General features: G+C 39.7%; 1 protein-coding gene across 1 annotated transcript; it reads left to right on the forward strand.

Annotated features, from left to right (window-relative positions):
- Window positions 1-413: 413 nt before the first annotated feature.
- LOC120524946 (proline-rich protein 13-like) lies at window positions 414-24,642 on the forward strand. Its single transcript, XM_039746829.1, has 4 exons — window positions 414-520; window positions 3,207-3,247; window positions 12,713-13,143; window positions 23,817-24,642. Exons 2-4 carry the CDS (start codon window positions 3,229-3,231, stop codon window positions 23,853-23,855), a joined length of 489 nt encoding a protein of 162 aa, XP_039602763.1. The 5' UTR covers window positions 414-520; window positions 3,207-3,228; the 3' UTR covers window positions 23,856-24,642.
- Window positions 24,643-24,902: the final 260 nt, after the last annotated feature.

The following is a 24,902-nucleotide window of genomic DNA, read 5'->3' on the forward strand; positions in this document are numbered from 1 at the left end:
TCAATTATGATACAATAAAAACGTGCCAGAATGAAATGCACCGCGTACATGTGCACTGCTTTGCAATGAAGTTAACGTTTGCAATTAATTTTGGCACGAATAACGTTCCATACTTTAAATGGTACACCTGTGTTCGTCGTGTCTCGTTTTCTGTTACAAGCTTCACCCAGAAGAGGGTGAAAACAACGCGCTAACATCAAGGACGTTGTTCAAGTAACGCCCACAACGTCAAGGCACGCCCTCTACGTCAGTGTGACACACCCACTCCTATCCTTCTGGAAAACCGTACCGTTTCTCCTCCAGGTTTCCGGTTCAGTGGGAACGTGACGTCCATGAAGCGTGAGCGATATACAGAAATGCTGACCAATAAGACAAAGTCTTAGTGGATAGTTGTCCAATAGATACAAAGAAGGCGGGCTATTATCTAACAGGGAAGTAGTGGTTTGCAGTGAGTTGTATGCGACTTTGTTTATGCTGTGGAAACTGTGGTGCGTTCAGCTCCTAGTATTCCTTGCCGTAGGTGAGTTTTGTTTTAGCTTTAGGTTATTTATTTATGTCACGATTTATAATTAACTAATGAATTCCAAAAAGAAAAGAAACTGATTTTTGAGTTTGCCTGAGGAATAAGGTAGGCTTTGGGATGTTGGGTCTGTGAGCACGGGACTTAGTGACCCAGTTAGGAAGCGAATATGTTATATACTTTTTATTATGCTATTAATGTAGTTCCTGTAACTGAAGTATTTTTAAAATGATTTGCATGATCGTGAGAGGTAAGCATTCATTCAAAATTATGGTAAAAAACAGATCTTTAAGTCGTTTCGAAAATGGATGGTTATACAGTCAAGACAGGGGAGGGGGCTGGTATGTGCGTGATTTTGCCAGATATGATCGGTGCAATCAAGACTAGCAAGGTGTGGCCCCTTGTGATTTCCTGTGATGAAAAATTGAGAGGCTCTTCATATAGTCACCCGCACTTAAATAATTAAGTTGGGTATTCTTTCTTTGTTAACAGTTATTAATGTTTAGTCTTATATTGCGTTCGTCGTAGTGGAATTGCTTAGAGCATTGTAAAATTGTCATATTCAAGCAGATTGCACAAATTTTGAAAGTAATTTAATAGTAAGTAGATTTTTAGATAAAACAAAACATGTCTATCAGTACACGCACAGTGCACTCAAGTAATAAATACTTAAAAGTGACGTACGCGGGTTAAGTTCTTAAGGTGCATAATGCCAATTGGCCACCCAGTGTAAGGGAAGAAAATAAAAAATTCTGTCATCATCTTGCCTTTACCTTGTTCTTGTGACCGGTGAGAGAGAACCAAGATGGTTGCATGCAAAGTCATCACTTGAGTGCTCGCTTTTAAGATTGAATTGATTGCAGTCTCTTTTCATTGATTAGCAGGAAAGCTCTGCCTGGTTACAACGCAAGGTCAGTTATCTGAAGGCGTAGCACGAGTGTTAAGGCCCAGCTGATAACAAAGTGTTAATCTGGCCAAAGGTGGCAGATGTTTACATGTACTTGTGTTTATTTTGCAGAAACCGATTTTTCAAATCTGCATGCAAATCAAAAGGTGTGGCAACGCAAATGTCAGGGAATTCTTCCGAGCTCTTTGCTCGTGTGACAGCAGTGACCTTCAAATCATATGTTCAATGTTACATTTTTAAACTAATTTTTTTGGACAACTTGTGAGGAGCTGGAGTTTATAATAGCATAAAGAAGGTAAAGGCGGGATCTAATCCAGGAGCTGGTACTTGTGTGGATACCCAATGTCTCCCAGGGCGAAGGTCGGGTGGGTGGGTGATGGTTCCTCCCAAGCATCCCAGAGAAATTCAAGTTAGAAAATTAACATGTCGGTGTGTGAGTGGACTGGTTCCCTGTTCAGGGCTTTTTCAGTGCTCAGACCACGATAGGCTGTGGTCTCTGTTTGACTCATACTGAATTGAGAATCTCATGTTGTGGAGAGCAGGAGGACATGTCATTGGCATATGCCCACCTTCGATGGGGGCTGAACAGACTTAAGTATAGCTTTAAGTTAAAATTCTTAAAGATCTCCTGCCAAACAGTTTGAGACCGGTTAGGATTATGTGTCGGTTGTATCAATCAATCAATCAACATTTATTTATATAGCACATATTCATACAAAAAAATGTAGCTCAAAGTGCTTTACAAAATGAATAGAGAAATAGAAGACACAATAAAAGATAAACATAAGTCAACATTAATTAACATAGAATAAGAGTAAGGTCCGATGGCCAGGGTGGACAGAAAACAAAAAAAAACTCCAAAGGCTGGAGAAAAAAAATAAAATCTGTAGGGGTTCCAGACCAAGAGACCGCCCAGTCCCCTCTGTATTCAGATTTAATATCCCAAAATAAGAATGCTCATTTAATGAGGTTATCAGCAACTGAAAACTTGATCAGGCCAGTTACAGAAAAATAATCTTGCGAGATTAAATAGGGAAATAGGGTTCTGATCCATATGTTAACAATTTTCAGTTTAATTCCATGACAAATATCTATCCTATCTATCCTATCTATCCTATCTATCCTATCTATCCTATCTATCCTATCTATCCTATCTATCCTATCTATCTATCTATCTATCTATCTATCTATCTATCTATCATATGAATGCAAATGGGGAAAAAAGGCCCAGCATGAACAATTCTTGTTTCCTTAGTAAAATGTTTTTCAACTTGTTTAACATCACTAATATCAAAAGGACATTTTTCAACAGTTACTCCAGTTTCTAGTCCTTGTGGGCCACATTGGCTGCTGGTTTTTCCTGCGATTGGTCCATTGACGGAGGCTAGTTTGTTTATTACATTAGCTGCCCTTTATTTCAGCTGTCAGGGCAACTGAAGCCCCTTCTTCAGGGAGGTTATTATATAATATAACCTGCCTGAAAAAGGGGCCTCAATTGCCTTGAAAGCTTGCATATTGTAATTTGTTCATTTAGCCAATTAAAGGTGTCGTTTTGCTAAGTTCTGATACCGGGGTAGAAGCTGTTGCAGGACCAGCCTCTCAAAAGACTTCATGATGTATACATTAAGACCCAGTAAGTCCTTGGGGTCACTGGAACGCCCTTTCTTTGGCACTGGGACTACACAGGATCTCGCATAGCTCACTTGACACATTTTTCATCTCCAAATTTCTTTTATTCACAAAAACTTACATGTCTTTTATCTCTTTTTTTTTTTTTAGTTACACAGTCTGAATAATCAAAATGTGGAATCCAAATCAAGGTGAGTAGTTTTTTTTTTCTTTTTTAATCTTTTCATGGTTTGTTTTTTAATTATAACAAATTAGAATATTAGAACAATCTTTTAATGAGAACAGACCATTCAGGCCGACAAAGCTCGCCAGTCTTATTGACTTAATTCTTAAAACGTCAGGTCTAGTTTTAAAAGACCCTAAAGTCTTACTGTCTACCACACTACTTGGTCACTTATTCCATGTGTCTGCCGTTCTTTGTGTAAAGAAAAACTTCCTAATGTTTGTGTGAAAGTTACCCTTAACAAGTGTCCAGCTGTCCTAGTCACAGTCTCAATCTGCTGGACTAATACTATTTATGTTTTTAAACACTTCAGTCAGGTCTCTTCTTAATTTTCTTTTTATTAAACTGTCAAGGCTCAGCTCTTTTAATCTTTCCTCATAACTCATCCCCTGTAGCCCTGAGTCAGCCTAGCTTCTCTTCTCTGAACCTATTCTAGTGCTGTTATGTCCTTTTTATAGCCTGGAGATCAAAACTGCACACCGGACTCCAGATGAGGCCTCACTAGTGTGTTATAAAGCTTGAGCAGAACTGTGACTTGTACTCCACATATCAAGGCGCTATATAACCTGACATTCTGTTAGCCATCTTAATGGCTTCTGAACACTGTCTTAGAGTCCACTACGACTCCTAAATCCTTCTCATAAGGTGTACTTTTGATTTTTAGACCTCACATTTTTACTTCCTATATGTAATACTTGAAATTTACTTAAATTTCCTTAAATCATCTGCCACAATTGCCCCCAAGCCTGTATGCTGTCCAAGTCCCCCTGTAATGATTCAACAGATTCTGAATTTTTTGCCAATCCTCCTAGCTTGGTATCATCTGCAAACTTAATCAGCATGTTATTTATATTCCTATCCAAATCTAATATATAAAGCAGAGTCTATGTATGTATGTTTGTTTGTCCGCCATGCAAATCTGCACCGGGCATCCGATCGGCACCAAACTGGGGATGCAGCTCCTTTGTGACTAGGAGAAGGTCGTGGGGTATGTTTGGTTTGGAAAAATGTTTGTGGTGAACCGCAGGGCACCTTTTCACCGACACAACGTTCAGTGCACGCCCCCGTACTTATCATCAACAAGATGGCCGCACGTTGCAAGAGACGTTCACCACGGCGCCATCTTACAGCAACTTTGGTCTCTGTGCATTGCTCTTTACCCATGTTTGCCAATAGATAGCGGAAATGTCCAAGTACTGTATGAGAAGGCCGACTGCTTTGATCTGGTGAAGAACTGCCATATGGATGTAAAACGTGACCGACCCAGTGTGCGTGACCGGTTGACACACCCGCGTTTCCGCATGTCACACTCCCACAAGCACTGATAGTGCTCTGTTTCATTCGCCAACGTCCGTTATATGGCAGCACGTTTGAACAGAGACTTGCCTTTAAATGACAGCATCCTTCCCCCACCATTTTATCCAAATGCAGCACCGGTTGTATGTCACTTCTCCCTGTAGTTACCATCGCCAACGTCTGTTAGATAGCATTACGGTTCAACACAGACGCTCTTTACAAACGGAGCAACCCTCCCTGGCATTTTTCCCATTACGGTTTCAGTGCTACTCTTTCTCACTGGCTTTCCGTATTTGTAGTGCTATTTACTCGCTTTCCGACTCACAGTTCGATTTCAGTGTTGCTCTTTCTGACTGACTGGTGCTATTTGTTCACTTTCCAACACATTGTAAATAACGTAAATTAATCTCACTGTGGTGCTTATTCCATATGTAATACCATGTAACACATTATAATTGTCCTGCTTTCCGCTAATATAGCCATTCCACCGAAAAAAAGACGTAGAATTGGAAGGTCCACTTCAGATACCTGAAGAAAGTCTATTTCAAGGGTGTCTGAAATGCCACAGCACACAGAATCCAGAGTAGAGGAACTTACAATAAACTGTGAATCAGAAAACTGTTTGTTCTGTTTCTATGTTCTGTTTCTGTCATTTGGGAAATTCACTGATTATAGATTCCTGGGCAACGCCGGGTACTCCTGCTAGTCATAGATAAATAATATTATCTATCTAAATATATAAATATTTAATTTTAAAAAATAACAGCCATAGCAAAATTCAGACGGGTTCCTCGTACCATCACCCTCTGCTTCTGGTGTCTGAGCCAGTTTTGCACCCATCTACATACAACTTGCCTCAGTAAAATTAAAACCTGAATGGAGCAGTACTCTTTAAAATAAATTGCAACAAAACTGAAAAGTCCTTCAAATAAATGCAACTTAAGAAAATGATCTCCTTCTCAGTCACTCTTGATGATGATCTCATCAGACCGTCTTCTAATTCAAGTTATCACGGTGTCATTTTTGATTCCTCCCTTTCTTATTCCGACCACATAAACCACATTAAGAAACTTTCTTACTTCCACCTCCATTACATATTCCATATTTGCTCTTTCGTTTCCTTTCCTAATGCCAATAAACTTGGCCATGCTTTTATCACATCCTTTATCCTTTATTGTAACTCCCTACTGGCAGGTGACCATTCTAATCTTATAGCACAGCTTCAGTTGATTCAAATCTCTGCTGCAAGAGTCATTACACGAACCACCAACATAACGTCCATCCTGCTGTGCCTTTACTGGCTCCCTGTGTCTTACAGGACCGAAATATAAAATTCTGTTAATAACCCACAAAGCTTTAAATGGCCTTGCACCAACTGCACCAGTGACCTTCTCCATCACTATACTCCTATTCACCCGCCAAGGTCCTGTTATTCTGGTAGTCTTGTTGTGCCCCACATTAATCTGCGCTCTGTGGGTGACAGGGCCTTCAGCTCCATAGCACCCAGACTTTGGAATGACCTCCCAAAATTAATTAGATCAGCTGCCTTAATTCACTCTTTTAAAAAACAACTTGGGCGGCACGGTGGCACAGTGGTAGCAATGCTGCCTCTCAGTTAGAAGACCCGGGTTCGCTTCCCGGGTCCTCCCTGCGTGGAGTTTGCATGTTCTCCCCGTGTCTCCGTGGGTTTCCTCTGGGCGCTCCGGTTTCCTCCCACAGTCCATAGACATGCAGGTTAGGTGGATTGGCGATTCTAAATTGGCCCTAGTGTGTGCTTGGTGTGTTTGTGTGTATCCTGCGGTGAGTTGGCACCCTGCCCGGGATTGGTTCCTGCCTTGTGCCCTGTGTTGGCTGGGATTGGCTCCAGCAGACCTCCCGTGACCCTGTGTTCGGTTTTCGGCGGGTTGGATAATGGATGGAAGGAAAAAACAACTTTTAACTCATCTGTTCCAGAAGGCTTTTAACTGAACGTGACATTCTTCCCCTTCTTTTAGTTTACCTCTCTGTCCAGATGTTCAGGATAATTTGTATGTGTGTCATATCACAAATTATTTGTTCAGGCTTTTCTTTTTAGTATTGAATTTAGTTTTTTTACTCTGCTTTATTAGCTTTTATTTTATTTAATGCTTGTATATCCTGTATTTATCTGTTTTAGTGTTCTATGCAGAAAATATTTGTATCTAATGTTATATATACCCTGCTGTTCTTTCTGAGACTCTGTGAGATGCATGGGAAAGGTGCCCAACCTTTCATGTGGCACCTTATCAAATGCTTGCTGAAAGTCCACTTTGATCATATCCTTTGGTTTCCTCCTGAAAGATTTCCAGCATGTTGGTAAAACATGACATCCCTCATTTGAACCCATGCTGACTGTTCAGTAAAACTCCTGTTCGTGCCATGTGCTAGTCAACCTTTTCCTTGATAATTCCTTCCATTAATTTACCTGTGATGCAAGCTAGGTTTACTGGCCTGTAGTTGCTTGGGTCTGCCCAGTCACCCTTTTTATATAGCAGGATAATATTTCTATTTTTCAGTCCTTTGGAATATACCCAGTGCTCAGTGACTTCCAAAAAATATGTGTCAAGGATTTAAATATGTCCTCGCTAATATCCTTAACACTCGAGGGTAAATATTATCTGGTCCTGAACATTTGTTTGATTTCAGCCTATTTAATCTGAGCAGCTCTTCTCTCTCTGCAATTTACAAATCACTCAGTACCTCCTTATTAATCCCTGTTACCAATGAGAAGTTATCCACTTCCTCATATGTGAAGATCTCATAAAAATGTGAGTTTAGAACATCTGCTATTTCATTGTATTTTTTAACTCCACTTTACTATTCCTGATGCACTTTACCTCCTCCTTGTGTGTTCTTTTACTACTAAAATACTATAAGAATCTCTTTGGGTCATCTTTCGACTTACCTGCTATATTCCTCCTCTCCAACTGCCTTTTAGCCTCCCTGATATCCTTTATGGTTGCCCTCATGTTTTCATACGCCCAACGATTGACATTGGCGTTATTAGTCTTATATGCCTTATTAGTCTGTTTTTTCCTTTGCAGTTTCTTTTACAACTTTTTTTTTAACCTGCTGCGAAGTTTCAGATTACCTAGTAATTCCAAATTTAGATATGTACCTGTCCTGCATTATATGTAAAACATTTTTAAACCTGTTCCACTACTCCTCGACTGTCTCCACACTTAAAAGCTTATCCTAGCCTATTCTCCTTAGACTTTGCCACATCTGCTAAAAATGAGCCCCACTAAACTTGTCAGTTTTAATCTTTGCATCTGCACTGTTCAAAAACACTGAGAATTATGTTATGGTCACTTGACCCTAGTGGTTCTATCACCTCTTCACCCTCCATTCTTTTCTGATTATTACAAAAATAGGCTTCACCCCATGTTGGTGCTTTTAATATACCGTGTTAAAAAACAGTCACTGATTACTTCTAAAACTACTGCTCGTGTGTTCCAGTATTTGCAAGGTTATACCAGTTAATTTTTGGGTACAACAACAACATTTATTTCTATAGCACATTTTCATACAAATGATGTAGCTCAAAGTGCTTTACCTGATGAAGAAAAGACAAAATGTATAAAAAATAAAATTAGGCAATATTAACATAGAATTAAAGTAAGGTCCGATGGCCAGGGAGTACAGAAAAAAAAAAAAACACCTGACGACTGGAAAAAAAAAAATCTGCAGGGGTTCCAGGCCACGAGACCACCCAGCAACCTCTAGGCATTCTACCTAACATAAATGACCTCAATCAGTCCTCATGGTATTCAGGGATCACATGGAAGAACTTGATGATGATGGTCATGTGTGTAGTATAAAGTCCCCCATAACTATAATATCCCCCTGTAAATTTGCCTTTTTAATATTACTGAAAAGATGTGCATTGAAATTACTGTGTGTATTTGACGATCTGTAACACAATGTTAAAAAAAGACCTCTTTCCCAAATTCTTTCCATGCAAAGCCACATGTCCTCGCTAAGATGGGGCTCATTGTCCAACTGAAGAATACTTGCATTTAAATTCTGTTTGACACAAAGAGCAACATGAAATAAAAGTAAAACATGACATAAAAGGTCCTCGCTAGCCATGTTGTGTTGCCGGTATCACAATCTCATTTCCATTCCATCATACATCTCTTATATATATATATATATATATATATATATATATATATATATATTTCTCTTCTGGTTCGTCCTGCTTCCATTTCAAAACCGGTCCTGCCCACACGCAGCCGACACGGCATTTCTTAATTCCTATTCGTCCTCTTCCAAACCGTTCCCCACGCTGCCTGTGGCTCTTCTTCAAAACCGGTCCCGCCCACATGCAACCGACATGGCATTTCTCAATTACTATTTGTCCTCTTCCAAACCCTTCCCCACGCTGCCTGCGGCCTCTCAAATACCTTGCTATATTCGTTATACTGCGACGGTTGTTTCCTAAGCCTTTGTTATAAAATGAACGACAGTATCTTCTCTGTTGACGGGTTTTTGTACGACGTCATCTCTATTCCGGGATCCGGCAACTGCCTGTTCCTGTCAGTGGGTTATTACTTGACACAAATGGTTGACGAAGGCAATGCACTCTCACTATGACATAAGGCAGTAGATTTCGTTGCATCACGTTGGGACAGATTTGGAGACGTTCTTCCTGTTCTTTCCAATGCATATCGAGTTATCCCAAGAAATCGGGAGTACTATCAATACATGGCAACATCTGGTGTTTATGGTGGTGAAGCTGAAATTCAAGCTCTTTCAGAGATTCTCCATGCTACCATTGTCATTTACTTCAAACACAACTCCAACATCCTGCCTTGCATTTACAATTCTGGAAATACACTCTTCATTTACCTTCTGTACTCAGGACAACTGGACAATGGCCACTATGAAGCCCTCCTACCGATTCCGATCATGTCTCCACAGCAGCATATAATGTCTGCTAACACCAACACATCAGTCCTCCAGTCTTTCTTCTCTTCCACAAAGCACTACAGTTTCATCTACTGGTACAACCTTCCTCTGTGACATTTGTAGTAAACCTTTCAAAACAAAACCCAACCTTGCCAAACACAAGAACATTCACTGCAATGACAAATTGTTTCAGTGTCACACTTGCACAAAATGTTTCACAATGCAGAACTATCTTCACAAACACACAAAAATTCACTCCACTGAAAAATTACCTGACTCCCACTCCAGTGACATATTCTCCCAGTGCAATTCCTGCAACAAAACATTTCAAACACAAACCTCACTTGCTAAACATAAGAAAAGGCATTCTTCCCAACAACTGTAGGAGTGCCAGAAATACAACAAGAAGTTCACTACACAGGATTGTCTGACTAAATTAATGGAATGAATTTTCAAGGAAAACGTTGACCAGCACATTTAATTTATTTAACAAACTAATGGACTGGAATCCCTACAGATTTTATTTTTTTCTCCAGCCGTCTGGAGTTTTTTTTCTGTCCACCCTGGCCATTAAACCTTACTCTTATTCTATGTTAATTAATGTTGACTTATTTTCTTACTGTGTCTTTTATTTTTCTATTCTTCATTATGTAAAGCACTTTGAGCTACTTTTTGTATGAAAATGTGCTATATAAATAAATGTTGTTGTTGTTGTAAACACAACAAAACTCCTTTACAACTCTTGCAATGCGACATCTGCAAAACAACATTTTCAAACCAACGCAGTCTCAGCAGACATATACACAATCCTCTTCCTGTTACCACAGGTAATTCTTCACCTCATTCCTGTCTTCCCGTCCAAGAGTACAACATTGGGACTCCAGACCAGCAGTGCAAACACTGTCATGCACTATACTGGCCTGCTGAGTGTAATACATCCAACAAGTACTCGAGGTGCTGCCACGACGGTAAAGTAGCTTTACCACCTTTGCAGGAGCCACCTGTGTCTTTACAACAGCTTCTTACACAGCAAACATCAGAAGGTAAAAATTATCGGGAACGCATTCGAGAATACAACTCTTCTCTAGTGTTTGCTTCCGTGGGTGCACACATAACTCAACCTCCTGGCCACAGACCATACTGTTTTAAAATACATGGGCAAATTTATCACCAAATCTCTCCACTATACACTAACACTTCTACCTCTCCAGGATATGAACATTTGTATGTTTTTGACACAGCGCAAGCTACTGAAGTACGCTTACAAAATAAAGCAAACTCTGCATGCAGTGAAAATTTACTTCTCCAGCTAGATTCCATGCTCAGAACCATCAACCCCTTCTCTAAATCATACAAACACATGCATGAAATCGCTCAGTCCAATCCAACAGCATCTGTATGAATGGTTTTTAAGGAAAACCCTGGGCAAGATTTACCACAATACAACACCCCGACATGTCACACCGATGTTGCAGCGATTTTCGTTGGAGGAGATGGAGAAACCCCTGCTGAAAGGGACATTTTCATCTATCCCAAAAGCAACTCTTGCAATCAGATTTCCACGCTCAATATAAATTGCGATCCTATGGTTTACCCACTTTTATTCCATTACGGAGACATTGGCTGGCACAAAGATTTACAACATGTTCCAGATAAAATAACCGCCAACCGAATCAGGCTTACTCAATGCCAATTTTATGCGTACAGATTATCAATGAGGAATAACATTTAGTATTTTGCATTCCAGCGGCAAACGATTCCAACAGTACGTCGTAGATGCGTATGTTAAAACGGAGGGTGCGCATCCCAGCTATCTCAGATTACAACAACAAGATCTCCGCGTGGAACAATACAAAGGACTATGAGATGCACTACAAGCAAAGGCTGAAAATAACAAAGTACATGTAGGCAAAATGATCATATTACCGTCCACATTTCCAGGAAGTCCAAGATACATGCAGCAAAACTATTGTTGTACGTGGCTTTTTCTAGGGTTAGATCTTTTGACTCATTATCTGTCGTCTCCAGCAAAACACCTATTTACAACTGTGTCTTTCAAGAAGTGTTTCTTTCTTCTTGATTTCTGAATTCCTTTCTCACTGTTTTCCGTTCCTATTCTTACACCGCCATATGCTACGGGCGTGTTACATTAAAAGAACCTAGTCCTCCATGATAGTGACTTTCACAAATAGAATTTACGTCTCCCACTAGAAATTAATGATTCTGCAATTAATATGGTGACATCCTTCAAAATATTGGGCACAACTATGACTGGCACACTCAGCTGGGATATTAACACCACTTCCATCACTAAACAGCCACAACAGCGATTGTACTTCTTACGCCAACTAAAGAAATTAAATATTTCCCAGCCAATCCTAGCTCAGTTTTACAAAGCCATCTTTGAAAGTGTAATCACATTCTCCATTGTTGTCTGGTTTCAGTCCGCAACAGCACACTCCAAAAATTTAATTTCAGCATGTTGTGAGGTCTGCTGAGAAAATAATAAGCTGTGCTCTTCCATCTCCTGCAGACCTGTATACATCTCATGTCACTAGCCATGTCATAAGGATCACCATGGACTCCTTTCACCCAACCCAACCTCTGGTAAACGCTTCACGTCAATTGAAATTAAAACTAAAACAGACACCTCAATAGTTTCTTTCCCAAAGGCATAGTCCTCTCAAACCAGTAACTTAGTCTGGTTTCTTAATTGTATTCATGAGTTCTGTATGTACTGTATGAAGGTGTGTGTGTGTATGCATGCATGTCCATACACACTCGCACTTTCACTTGCACATCATCATTTGCACATCTTTTATAATTGTACTGTTCTTTAACTTTGTATGAGGTTTTTCTTTTCAACTTGTGCTATTTATGTTGTTTGTAAATGTTGTTGTGTTCTGCTATAAGCAGCTCCAAATCTACCAAGTCTAGTTCCTGTACCTGAAGTACTGGCGAATAAAAGTGATTCTGATTGATGCCCCAGGACAGTGTGCACCCTTTACCTTGCACCTTGTGACCATGTCCCACCTATCTGTACATGTCTGGCCTGAAATCTTTTCCTGTGCCACCTTAGGGGGGCACACAATCTCTCTAAAGAACACCTGGGCCAGGTCCAAATGTTCTAATATTCTAATTATTTGCTATATGAGACCCAGTTCATATTCATCGTAACTGCTTATTTTTCACATTCTGCTTTCAGGTCAACCTGGTCCATACCCTGGAGGTCCAATGCCCCCTAACCCATCATATCCTCCAGGTCATGCTCCTGGTTATTCCCCAGGCAGTAACCCTGCTTACCCACCAGGCATGGACCCTACTGGCCCTTATGGTCCCACAGGGCAACATCCATTTCCACCTGTACACCCCTCTTACCCTGGAGGCCAACCCAGTGCACCCTCTTACCCTGGAAGCATTCCACCAAACATTGGCCCACCGGGTGGTGTCTATCCAGGTAGTCATCCCCAGCCATACCCAGGATACCCTCCTGGGATGGGAAATCCACTGGCAGGAGGGATGGCTGGGGTTATGGGTGGTGCAGGTATGGCCATTGCTTCACACAAAATGGACAAAAAAATGAAGAAGAAGATGAAAAAAATGAAGAAGGCCCAAAAACATGGAAGACATGGCAAGGTGAGCTTTTGTGGCATAATTTACTTTTGGAAAATGTAAATCCATAAATTGCATGCAGTATTTTTTTTTTTTACATTATACATTAGGGATGTAAATAAAAGCCTTTTGAGTGTTTAGCTGATCTGAGGTTCAAAAAGGTTTAGGAAATTAAAAAAAAAACTGTTAGTACCTATAAACCCTCCTACCCACAATCACAAGATTTCACCATACCGGGTTGATTCGGTAAAATCAAATTTGCACAACTGAAACAAATCAAGTATAATAAAAAAGTGACCTCTGACCACCCCAGGTAAAATGGGTATTTTGGAACCCTTCATCAAGGGTTCTCAGTCATTTTGTGTCCTGTAATGACATGCATAGTCAGAACTTGTAATCCTGTAGATGTTCCAGTACTGGCAGCACCAGCCTTCAGACTTCCAATATGACTCGGAGTCCTGCCACGTGCAAAAGTTCGCTGATGACACTGCTATTGTGGGCTGCATCAGGAGTGGGCAGGAGGAGTAGTATAGGAAACTAATCAAGGACTTTGTTAAATGGTGCGACTCAAACCACTTACACCTTAACACCAGCAAGACCAAGGAGCTGGTGGTGGATTTTAGGAGGCCCAGGCCCCTCATGGACCCTGTGATCATCAGAGGTGACTGTGTGCAGAGGGTGCAGACCTATAAATATCTGGGAGTGCAGCTGGATGACAAATTGGACTGGACTGCCAATACTGATGCTCTATTAAAGAAAGCTCAGAGCAGACTATACTTTCTGAGAAGGTTGGCATCCTTCAACATCTGCAGTAAGATGCTGCAGATGTTCTACCAGACAGTTGTGGCGAGTGCCCTCTTCTACGCGGTGGTGTGCTGGGGTGGCAGCATAAAGATGAAAGACGCCTCACGCCTGGACAAACTTGTTAAGAAGGCAGGCTCCATTGTAGGATTAAAGTTGGACAGTTTAACATCTGTGGCAGAGCGACGGGCATTAAGCAAACTCCTGTCAATCATGAAGAATCCACTGCATCCACTTAACAGGATCATCTCCAGACAGAGGAGTAGCTTCAGTGACAGACTTTTGTCACCGTCCTGCTCCACTGACAGACTGAGGAGATCGTTCCTCCCCCATACTATGCGACTCTTCAATTCCACCCGGGGGAGTAAATGCGAACATTAATTTTATTTTAATTCTTTTCATTTTTATTACTATTTAATTTAATAGTGTTTCTTTGTATCAGTATACTGCTGCTGGATTATGTGAATTTCCCCTTGGGATTAATAAAGTATCTATCTATCTATCTATCTATCTATCTATCTAAAACTCTGGCATGGAAGCAACAGTGAGGTTGTCAAGTAGTGACCTAACAAACTAAAGAGATTAGATATTCTTCAAGAATCAAATATAAAAGTATTCTTCTCACCTTTAAAGCCCTTAGCCCTTCATTATCTGTCTGAGCTGCTGCTTCCTTACACTCCTGCCCATGCATTAAGATCATCGGACGCTAACTTACTCACTGTACCTGAATACAGGCTAGTGACTATGGGTGGCAGAGCTTTCAGTGTGATAGCCCCTGAAATTTGGAATGCTCTTTGCGAGGAAAAAATCTATTATTCATTTCAAACTCCTGTTAAAAACACATCTTTTTTTAATGAGTATCATTAATTGTATGTGATTTCTGTTTTGTTGTTAATGTGTTTATTGAATTGTAAAGTGTTCTTGAGTGTATGAAAGGTGCTACATAAATACAACTTATTATTATTATTATTATTATTATTATTATTATAATTATTATTATAAAGTTTAGTGAGAGTGAGTTACTAAAGTGTGTAATATAAGAATACTAAGAAAAGTGTCAGAATACCCACTGATTCTGGGCATACCTTGTATACTCGCAGATAAGCCAAGAATTTTAGGATCTAAAGTAGGCCCAAAAATTTGTTTGGCTTATCCACAGGCCAGAGATCAAATTCTTTTTTTTTTTTTAATTTTGTTCACATTGAGCACAAGAAATGGCTGTGAAATTCCTATATGGAATGTAATGATGAAGAGAAGTACTGTACATGTTATAGTCTTTTATGAAGCATAGTCTCTCACTGGAACTCATTTCCCACTTCATAGATGGCAGGAGAGTTATCATTCATTATGTGCCCAGCTTTTCCTAATAACCGAATAACTCCAACAGTCAGCAAAGCATATTTAAAAAATAAAAATAAAAATAAAAACCTGTAATGTAAGGCTTGACAGTGTTCGTAGAGAATGTCTGGTATCGCAATGCATTCTTCACAGCAGAGCACAAACTCGACATAATACACTAGCAACTGTATCTGTTGAAGATAGATAGGTAATAGAATAATTAAAAAAAAAAAAAAAATAGCTGTCTCTTACCCAATGCGTACTTTTAGTATCTTTCCTCTGTATTTGAGTGTGTCTCAGCCGCCACTCGCGCTCTCTCCAGTGTACTCCTGTAAAGCCTGCTCTCCGACTCTGTCATTATTTTCAAGGCACCTTTCTCACCTCCTGCTCGGTTTTGTCTTTGAAAACGACTCTCTCAGCATGTCTCCTATGCCTTTACTCCTCCTCATGGGTCGCACAGTCTCGCTTCCTCTTTTGTCACATTGCCAAAGACAAATCGACCAATCGGATTGCTCTTAGGGACTGAACACACAGACCAAAGGGTTTTATTATATAGCAGATATTGTGAATGATCACAGAGCTAGGGGACGCTCTCAAAGGTGCCCCGGGGACGCTCTCAAGTAATACAGCTAGATAGACAGAACTTTATTTGTCCGTGGGGGAAATTTGACTTTTTACAGAAGCTCTTTCAATAAATAAATTAATAAATAGGTAGATAAATAAACACACCACAATGACTGTAAAGCAAGGAAATTTAAAGAAAGAAAACATCTGACTGGGCAGTCCCAGTCCCAGTGAGGCATCATGCAGACATATTGCCATTGGTATAACGGAGCACCCATCGTATTTCTTGACACACTTCTGCTGAATAATTCATTGACCTAAATTTCTCAGTGTTGGTGTGTCAGAGACAGGATGTGCAACATTATTCATAAAGGCACTCAGTATTATCTTAACTCTCTCCATCTCTATGACCTACGGGGTGTCCAGAATGCATCCTGTAACCAAGCTTGCCCGTTTAATTACCAAGAAACAGGATCACCCCAAGCTCACAGCACACTGTAACTGACCCAAACTGTTCTCTGTTGTGCTGCATGAAAACATGAGATTAAAAATGTTTTTAACCTTCACTACAAACTACATATGTTATCATATTTAAAAAATAATTTTTGGGTGGAGTATTCCTTTAAATTACAAGAATTGTAGAAAATGTATTCTTATTGGGTAAAGAAAATCAGAAAGATTGCAAAAATGCTTGAGACTCATTTTGTAGGTTCGGTGGCAACTGGACGAAAGGACAGGTCAGCGACATCCTTTACCAGTTAGGTAATAGTTCGGTTCAAAGAGATTTTTTTAAATTTATATTTAAAATACAAGGTGATTTAAAATGTTGAAAATAAATGTATATAATTGACGAACAAACTTTATTCTGCAGATGGAACAAACTCTATCTTACATTATCTTCTGCAACCAAAATTGCTAATCCTTTATATAAATTGTATTGATTGTAATCGTATGATAACGTTATTTAGAATACAAAAGGTGACCTGTGAGTACAGCTTAAGGAATATCTTTACTCTCAACGTATTGGGACTCTCATAAAGGAGGTGATTCTGTGGATTTTCTGGCACCCTACTTTGTTGTCATTTAAATATCATTAAAAAATCTCTTTGAAACTAACTATTACCTAACTGGTAAACGATGTCGCCGAGTTGTCCTTTCTCCGAGCTGTCTGTTGCGGAGTTGTCTGTCAGCCAGTTACCCCTGAATGCACTTGCACTCAAAGTATTATAAAGTATGACAAAGTATTAAAAAGGAAAATGTGAGCCAGATAATGCAGTTTATTAGTCAAACCTGGGGAAGAAGCAAGGATGGGGTAGGACAGAACTAATTATTCTGGCCATGGGGGATATCTTTACTAAGCTGCGCTGGCTAGGAGAGCATGGGATGGGAGAGGGGTAGGGGTTTATCATGAGGTCGATAGCTCTGCAAAAGGACAAAGGTCCAAGTCTTTAGAGTCCTGGGGCCTCATGTATAAACGGTGCGTACGCATAGAAATGTTGCGTAAGACCTTTTCCACGTTCAAATCGCGATGTTTAAAACCTACACTTGGCGTAAAGCCACGCACTTTTCCACGGTACCTCATGCCTTGTCGTACGCAAGTTGTCCACTCGGTTTTGCAGACTGGCGGCACCCAGCGTCAAAGCAGTGCTACTGTTCCTGTGTGGTTACTCATTATTTTCATGACGCGGCTTTATAAATACACAGAAACTAACAGCATATTGTTTATTAGTGTAACGCATCTGATTGTAATTAACTCTTAACAATATAATGGTCCAGGGAACAGCCATAGTATTCCAAATACCATAACTGCTTTAGCGTTGTTACTCTCACTGCACCTTCTTCTTATTTTTCTTCTTCTTCTTTCAGCTGCTCCCGTTAGGAGTTGCCACAGCGGATCATCTTTTTCCATATTACTCTCACTGCACGACTCGGAGTATTTATATCACTGTATCTGAGTGTGAATCACAGTAGCAACTGATCGGAAAAAGAATTATCGGTATACGGCATTAAGCACACGCTGTCTCAGCCACTGCAAAACGTTTTAAAGCCTTTCCTGTACATACCTCACGGTTCAGAAACAGTTTAATCCCAAGAACTTTAAATGTACTCAATCAATTGCTCCTTGTAGAACTGTTTGTACTTATAAGTAGGGCTGTTCGATATAACGATATATATCGGATGACAATATGAAAACGTCTATTGCTGCACATTACGCTATCGTTTGTTTCGTGGTGTCGCAAAATAAACTGTTTACGGCAATATTTTTTTCATTGTTTTGATGGCCACCACGTGGATGCAGACACACTAGCATGGCTGATGAAGACGAGGCAACACCAGGTAGCTCCACACAGAAGGACCTTGTTCCTAAACGAGGGGCTACCTCTGTAGTATGGAGATGGTTTGGATTTGAAGAGTCTGACACGGACCAGAAAACGGTACTGTGCAAATTATGCTGCAAACCGATCGCTACCACAGACTCCAACACGACAAACCTCATCTACCACCTCCGCAAAAAGCACGTGAGCGAGCATGCAGAGAGTTTAAAACTGAGAGGCAGGCCACGTAGGATATTACAGTTGTAAAGGTACTATTTAAACGAGCGTGTTAAAAGCTTGGAAGATTAATTGCTACCAAAACAATTTGCTTAAGGCATAATTTTCCCTACAGCGTTTGCTGTCAGCGTTAATCTTGTTAAAATTACGTTTACGCCACAACTGCATTAACATGGCAAATCTCCGTTAACGAGTTACCGCGGATCGCCCCGTGCTTGGGGCTGGACGGCATCAACACGGCGCCGTCCAGTCCCACGCGGGCGATCAGCTGTAACTCATTAACGGAGATTTGCCACACTACGATGTGCAAATTAACATTTTACTAGAATGTAGCCTAAAAATATTATATTTTATATTATATATTTAATATATTTTTGTCGTAAGCCTTATTGCTGCTACAGTTTGAAGTACAATGTTTACATTTGGTTTTGACAGTTAATGTTAGACTTGTATTTATTTTGTTTAAAGGGTTTATTGGCCTTATATAGTTTAGTTGTTAGTGCTTTGATCCTTTTATATTTAATATATGTTGTGAGAGTTATTGCTGCTACAGTTCACATTTTGTTTATGTCAGGCATTTTATATAGCAGTATTTTATATTGGGCCTTTAGTAATTTGTTTTTGAAAAGTGTTTTATATTTGATACATTAACATTTTATGTTTACATTCTAAGTCAAACATTTGCTCAAATGTTCTAAATAAAAGAACAGAAATAATTACAAGTTGAGTACTTCTCATTTTTGATTTTTAATTTAAATGAAAAAAGGAGTGGTGATTATATAAACTATTCACTGAATACAAAGAAAATGTACTATATCGTGATATCGGGATATGAAATGAAATATCGGGATATAAGATTTTGGTCATATCGCACAGCCCTACTTATAAGTACAATCACCCCACTGTAAACTTGCACTATAGTTATAATTATAATGTATTTACATATGATGACGATATCATTTTTAAGGTGAAATGCAGCAAAATATGTTTGTTAAATTATACAGATAAAACTTTAACTTCGTTTAAATAATCTATATTCTTCACTGGGAGTGTCGTTAAGGATAGAATAATTAAACATGTACTACGAAGATATTTCAATGTTCTTTAAGCGTTTTGAAGAATCGCTAAGCTTACAGATGGCTTAACTTCTATTACAGAGCTGATTGTGTGGCGATCGGTTACTTAGGGAAAGAAAAGCACTGACTGCAGTGACGGCCACGCCAATATATATTCAATATAAAACGGAAAGAGAAAATAACAACACAGCTAAAAACGCAGCGACAAATTTCGGCAAACGTTAAATGCTTGTGTCATGAGCACCCTGAGTACTGCTGCAATAAATTATTTAATCGAAGTGAAACACATGTTTAATAACGTGCTTTAACTCCTATCATCATGAAAATGATATCACGTATACATCTCAGTATTTTAGTTATTCAGAGAGCTGTAATATCACGAATGTAATGGATTCTGTGTCCAGTTGGAGGAAGAGAGCCGGTTTAAGAAACAAGTAGTGATTCACACACATAGAGCACATAGAAGATCAAATACAAAACAAAGCATTTAACGTGCTACTTTAATTACGATGTGATTTGAGAAACTGGTTAATTAACGATTTTAAGATGAAGTTTATGATGTTCTACTTTAATGACAAAATAAACTACGTGATTAAAGTGGAAATGTCGAGACTGAAGTTGACATTTTGTGCTTTTTCCCCACTGTGTTCCTTTTTTCTCTGTACCCTAATAAGCTTTCATATGACACTCAGACAGTGGGCTTACAACTCGGCTTCTCACGGCGACTTTGATATGTGACTTCTTTTTTATTTCCGGCACTGTGCGATTTGTGAATGTGAGCTTTCAAGTTTCTCCAACACGCTATGTCACTCGATCAACTTCCTTTTGTTGATTATACCACGGTTTATTTGAACAAATAGTATGTTTTTCCTTTGCCTCCACTTGGTATTCGCTGAAATTCTTATATTTCTCCCGTGCTTTCCCCATTGTCTTTTCACAGAAGGCTGAGCTTAAGGGCGATTTATATTGATTTGCATATTCAAAGAGGCGTAATTCTGGGAGGAGTTGGGGCGTTACATAATGCACGTGCACGAGCGTTAGTTTTCACGCTGATTGGGATTTATGTAGCGGAAGAAGCGTGGAAGTTGGAGTACGCACAGATTCCTACATCTGGATTTTTCTGTGCGTAAGCACATTTCGGCTTTTGTGCTTACGCCATGTTATAGTGCGAGTTCTACGCACAGCGTTATACATGAGGCCCCTGGTGCTTCCTGTCTTGCTATATGGTTGCGAGACAAGGACACTATCCAGTGACCTGAGACAAACTCTGGAATCATTTGGTACTGTGTCTCTTTAGAGAATCTTTGGTTACTGCTGGTTTGACTTTGTGTCACTGAGTCCTGAATGAGGCACATTACCTGCATTGTGAGCTAGCGTCAGTTATAGCACTGTGGCCACGTGTTGCGATTCCCTGAGGGTGATCCGGCTTACAGGACCCGAGTGGCTGGACCAGGCCATGGGGATGCCCATGTAACACCTAGCTGCGGCAGACAGAAGGTTATTTCTGACAGGTGGGAATTGCCGCCTGTCTGCCTAGGGTGATGCCAACCAGGATCCCGAGCTGTTTCATAGTGTGTTGGGTGTAGCAACGTGCTGTACCATTGCCTGCTCCCCAACCTGACCTGACCTTGTCACTTGCAGAAATTCTCAGACAATTCTGCACTTATGGGGTGTACATTTATAAGGGGTCCAGGTGGAGAAATTTCAGAACTGTCTGCAACTTAACATCAGCAAAACCAAGAAACTGGTTATTGACTTTCACAGCATCAAACACCCTGTACGTCCAGTCACCACACAGTGAGTGGATGTAGAAGTTGTCCACTCCTACAAGTACTTGGGGGTGCACATCAGTCTTGGGTTGGACTAGTCTCATAACACAGAGGAACTATACAAGAAAGGACAGAGCCAGCTCTTTTTTCATTGAAGATTGTGTCCCTTTAATGTGGGAAATGACACACTTCACATCTTCTACAACTCAGTGACGGCCAGTATGATGTGCTGGGCTAGTGACATCACTTAAAGAGAGAACAACAAGATCATTTAAAAGTGTAGGCACAATTATGGGACATACTGTGGACCCCTGAAGGTCATCATAAAGGAGAGAATGAAAGCAAAACTTAGAGCCATTATGAACAATACTGCACATCTCTCTGACACACCAACACTGAGGATTTTCAGCCAACAGATTATTCAGCAGAAGTGTTTCAAGAAATGCAATGGGGGCTTGTTTATACCAACAGCAATATGACTGTATGGTGTCTCACTGGAACTGCCAAGTCAGATATATTTTTTTTAATTACTTTTTAGTCATTCTGGTGTGTGTATGTATTTATGTAAAGATCTTCTGTAAAATGTCAAATTTCCCCCAGGGAACAAATAAAGATCGATCCAATACGGTCCAATGAGGATACGATCAAAGTGGAGCTTATGATATTATTTATCTGGACTTTCAGAAAGCATTTGATAAGGTGCCACATGAGAGGTTGGGCATCAAGTTAAAAGAAGTGGGAGTTCAGGGTGATGTTTTTAGATGGGTGCAGAATTGGCTCAAACACAGGAAGCAGAGGGTGATGGTGCGAGGAACCTCATCAGAACTGGCCGATGTTAAGAGTGGTGACCAGCAGGGGGCAGTGCAGGGGCAGCTGCTAATTTTAATATGTATAAATGATTTAGATAGGAATATAAGTAACAAGCTGGTTAAGTTTGCAGATGATACCAAGATAGGTGGATTAGCAGATAATTTGGAATCCGTTATATCATCACAGAAGGACTTGGATAGCAGACAGGCTTGGGCAGATTTATGGCAGATGAAATTTAATGTCAGTAAATGTAAAGTATTATACATAGGAAGTAAAAATATTAGGTTTGAATACACAATGGGCGGTCGGAAAATCGAGAGTACACCTTATGAGAAGGATTTAGGAGTCATAGTGGACTCCAAGCTATCAACTTCCAACAGTGTTCAGAAGCCATTAAGAAGGCTAACAGAATGTTAGGTTATATAGCACGATCTGTGGAGTACAAGTCCAAGGAGGTTATGCTCAACCTTTATAATGCACTGGTGAGGCCTCATCTTGAGTACTGTGTGCAGTTTTGGTCTCCAGGCTACAAAAAGGACATAGCAGCACTAGAGAAGGTCCAGAGAAGAGCGACTAGGCTGATTCAGGGCTACAGGGCATGAGTTATGAGGAAAGACTAAAAGAGCTGAGCCTTTACAGTTTAAGAAAAAGAAGATTAAGAGGTGACATGATTGAAGTGTTTAAAATTATGAAGGGAATTAGTCCAGTGGGTTGAGACTTGTATTTTAAAATGAGCTCATCAAGAAAACGGGGACACAGTTGGAAACTTGTTATGGGTAAATTTCGCACAAACATTAGGACGTTTTTCTTTACACAAAGAACGATAGACACTTGGAATAAGCTACCAAGTAGTGTGGTAGACAGTAAGACGTTAGGGACTTTCAAAACTCGACTTGATGTTTTCTTGGAGGAAACAAGTGGATAGGACTGGCGAGCTTTGTTGGGCTGAATGGCCTGTTCTCGTCTAGATTGTTCTAATGTTCAATGAGCTCCCCTAAATCCTGGTGATGTTAGGAATAGTTTCCTAAATTTGGAAATCTAAATTAGGAAATCTGATAAAGTGTTATTACTCTTACTCCTAAGAATAGCACCAAATTTGAGTCACGCTTAACAACTTTTGAGGCAGTTAGGACCATTTTCCTCCTCTGAGACACTTGATAAACACAGGTATTGATCTTGGTCTTCATACTGATTTGTACTACTGCAAAGAGCTTTATGAAGGCATCTTTTGACAAACTGATCCTCCTTTTAATTTCATAATCGCACTACTCATCATATGTTATCGCTACTCGTCTAAGGCGGGGTTGAAATCTAAATAATCAATGCAGACCTCTGAGTTAATCTTTGCAGTGCAGTGTGCCTGACCATTTGCTATGTCTATGTTAATTACCATTTGGTATGAGATTAATGAAAGTTGTGCTAATGTTTAGGATGCGCCATCTGTTGGATATCAGAGAGATAGAAACCAGAGAGGTCCACAGACACTTGACCTTTTATTTAGTGGCTGCTTCACAAGTAATTAAAACATTTTCCTTGTATGAATTTCTTACCAGTTACTTTGATGTTGTAGATAGGAACTTCTTTCTTCTTGGACGAGACCATAGATTCTGTCTTTTTGCAATTGATCCTTCTGGACATGTTGCAGCCTTTGAAAATAAAGATAACATTGTTATGTCAGTGTAAAGCCAGGATGCTTCTTAGACTGAGCCTTAACACTACTGTATGTGTTATCCTGAGGCTGTGTCTTTATTCTTTTAATTTTGTTTGTTTCTGGTTTGTCTTTTCAGCATTCATCCAGCAGCAGTAGCAGCAGTGATTCAGATTAAAATGGTAGGACACATGGCGATGAATCAATGCAGCATGGAACGGTGATTCAATCCACATGATATGCCATCTTTTTCCCCTTACTCTACCTCCTTAGAAACTTCTAATATTCTTTCACAGGAATCTTTTTTTTTTTTTTAGTGTGCACCCATTCTTTCTTCATTTATTACTCACAGTAGCTTGCAAGCCTTGTAAAAATTGTGGAAATGCTAATGTCAGTTCGTGACAAACTGGGTAGTGCGTCATGTGTCCCAAAACGGGCTTGAACTGACTTAAGGAGCTCTGTCCCTGACGTTGTGGGGAATGTGGTGTTAATGGGTGGCACAGGGTAAGGAAGACAGAATCTACAGGATCAGGGTGCCACTCTGGAGTCATTTTTAAATTATTCACCAATGAATGCAGCAATCACAGTGGCCTTATTTCCCTCTTTCTGAAATTATGATGAGAGTTTAAATTAAATTATAACCTTTATAAAATTAATATATTTTTATTATTATTTTAATTAAGATTCCATTTATGATTGAAGATGTACATTTATGGAAAGCCTTTATTGTATAACTACTGATTGTATAACTTGATTTGAATTACCTTTTTTTTTTTTACTATAGAATAAAATGTTTGCATTAGCACATGCTTTATACATGTGAGCTTATTTGTATATGTTGCATACTTTTTTTTTCCTCCCACTTTATATTTTGTTATGCACCATTTTGTGTCATGTTGTGACTGTTCTCAGCTTATAAATTTGAAGTACTTGTGATTTATCTGAATAAAAATTTAAATAAAACAGCCTTGACCCCACGGTCATGATGGCATTGTTAGTGTACCTGCAACCCAAAAATGCACACATTATGTTTGAGGTAACATGATTACACATTATGGAGATCAGAGATTGTAAGGTGGGCTTGTGCAGGCATCTATGTGAGTGTGGCCTGTGACACACTGGCATATCCTGTGTGATTGCTGTAGCCTCCACCACTCCATGACCCGTTTGGAAAATAGAGACTGAAAACATTTAAATTTTAAACAGTCCTAAAAGCCAGGATAGC

The sequence above is a fragment of the Polypterus senegalus genome, chromosome 3 (genome assembly GCF_016835505.1).
Source record: "Polypterus senegalus isolate Bchr_013 chromosome 3, ASM1683550v1, whole genome shotgun sequence".
Classification (NCBI taxonomy): domain Eukaryota; kingdom Metazoa; phylum Chordata; class Cladistia; order Polypteriformes; family Polypteridae; genus Polypterus; species Polypterus senegalus.

What these genes read in the sequence shown, in the direction of transcription:
- LOC120524946 (XM_039746829.1), top strand. An exon ending in AACATGGAAGACATGGCAAG is followed by an intron (nt 13,144 to 23,816) that starts GTGAGCTTTTGT and finishes TTGTCTTTTCAG; the next exon opens with CATTCATCCAGCAGCAGTAG.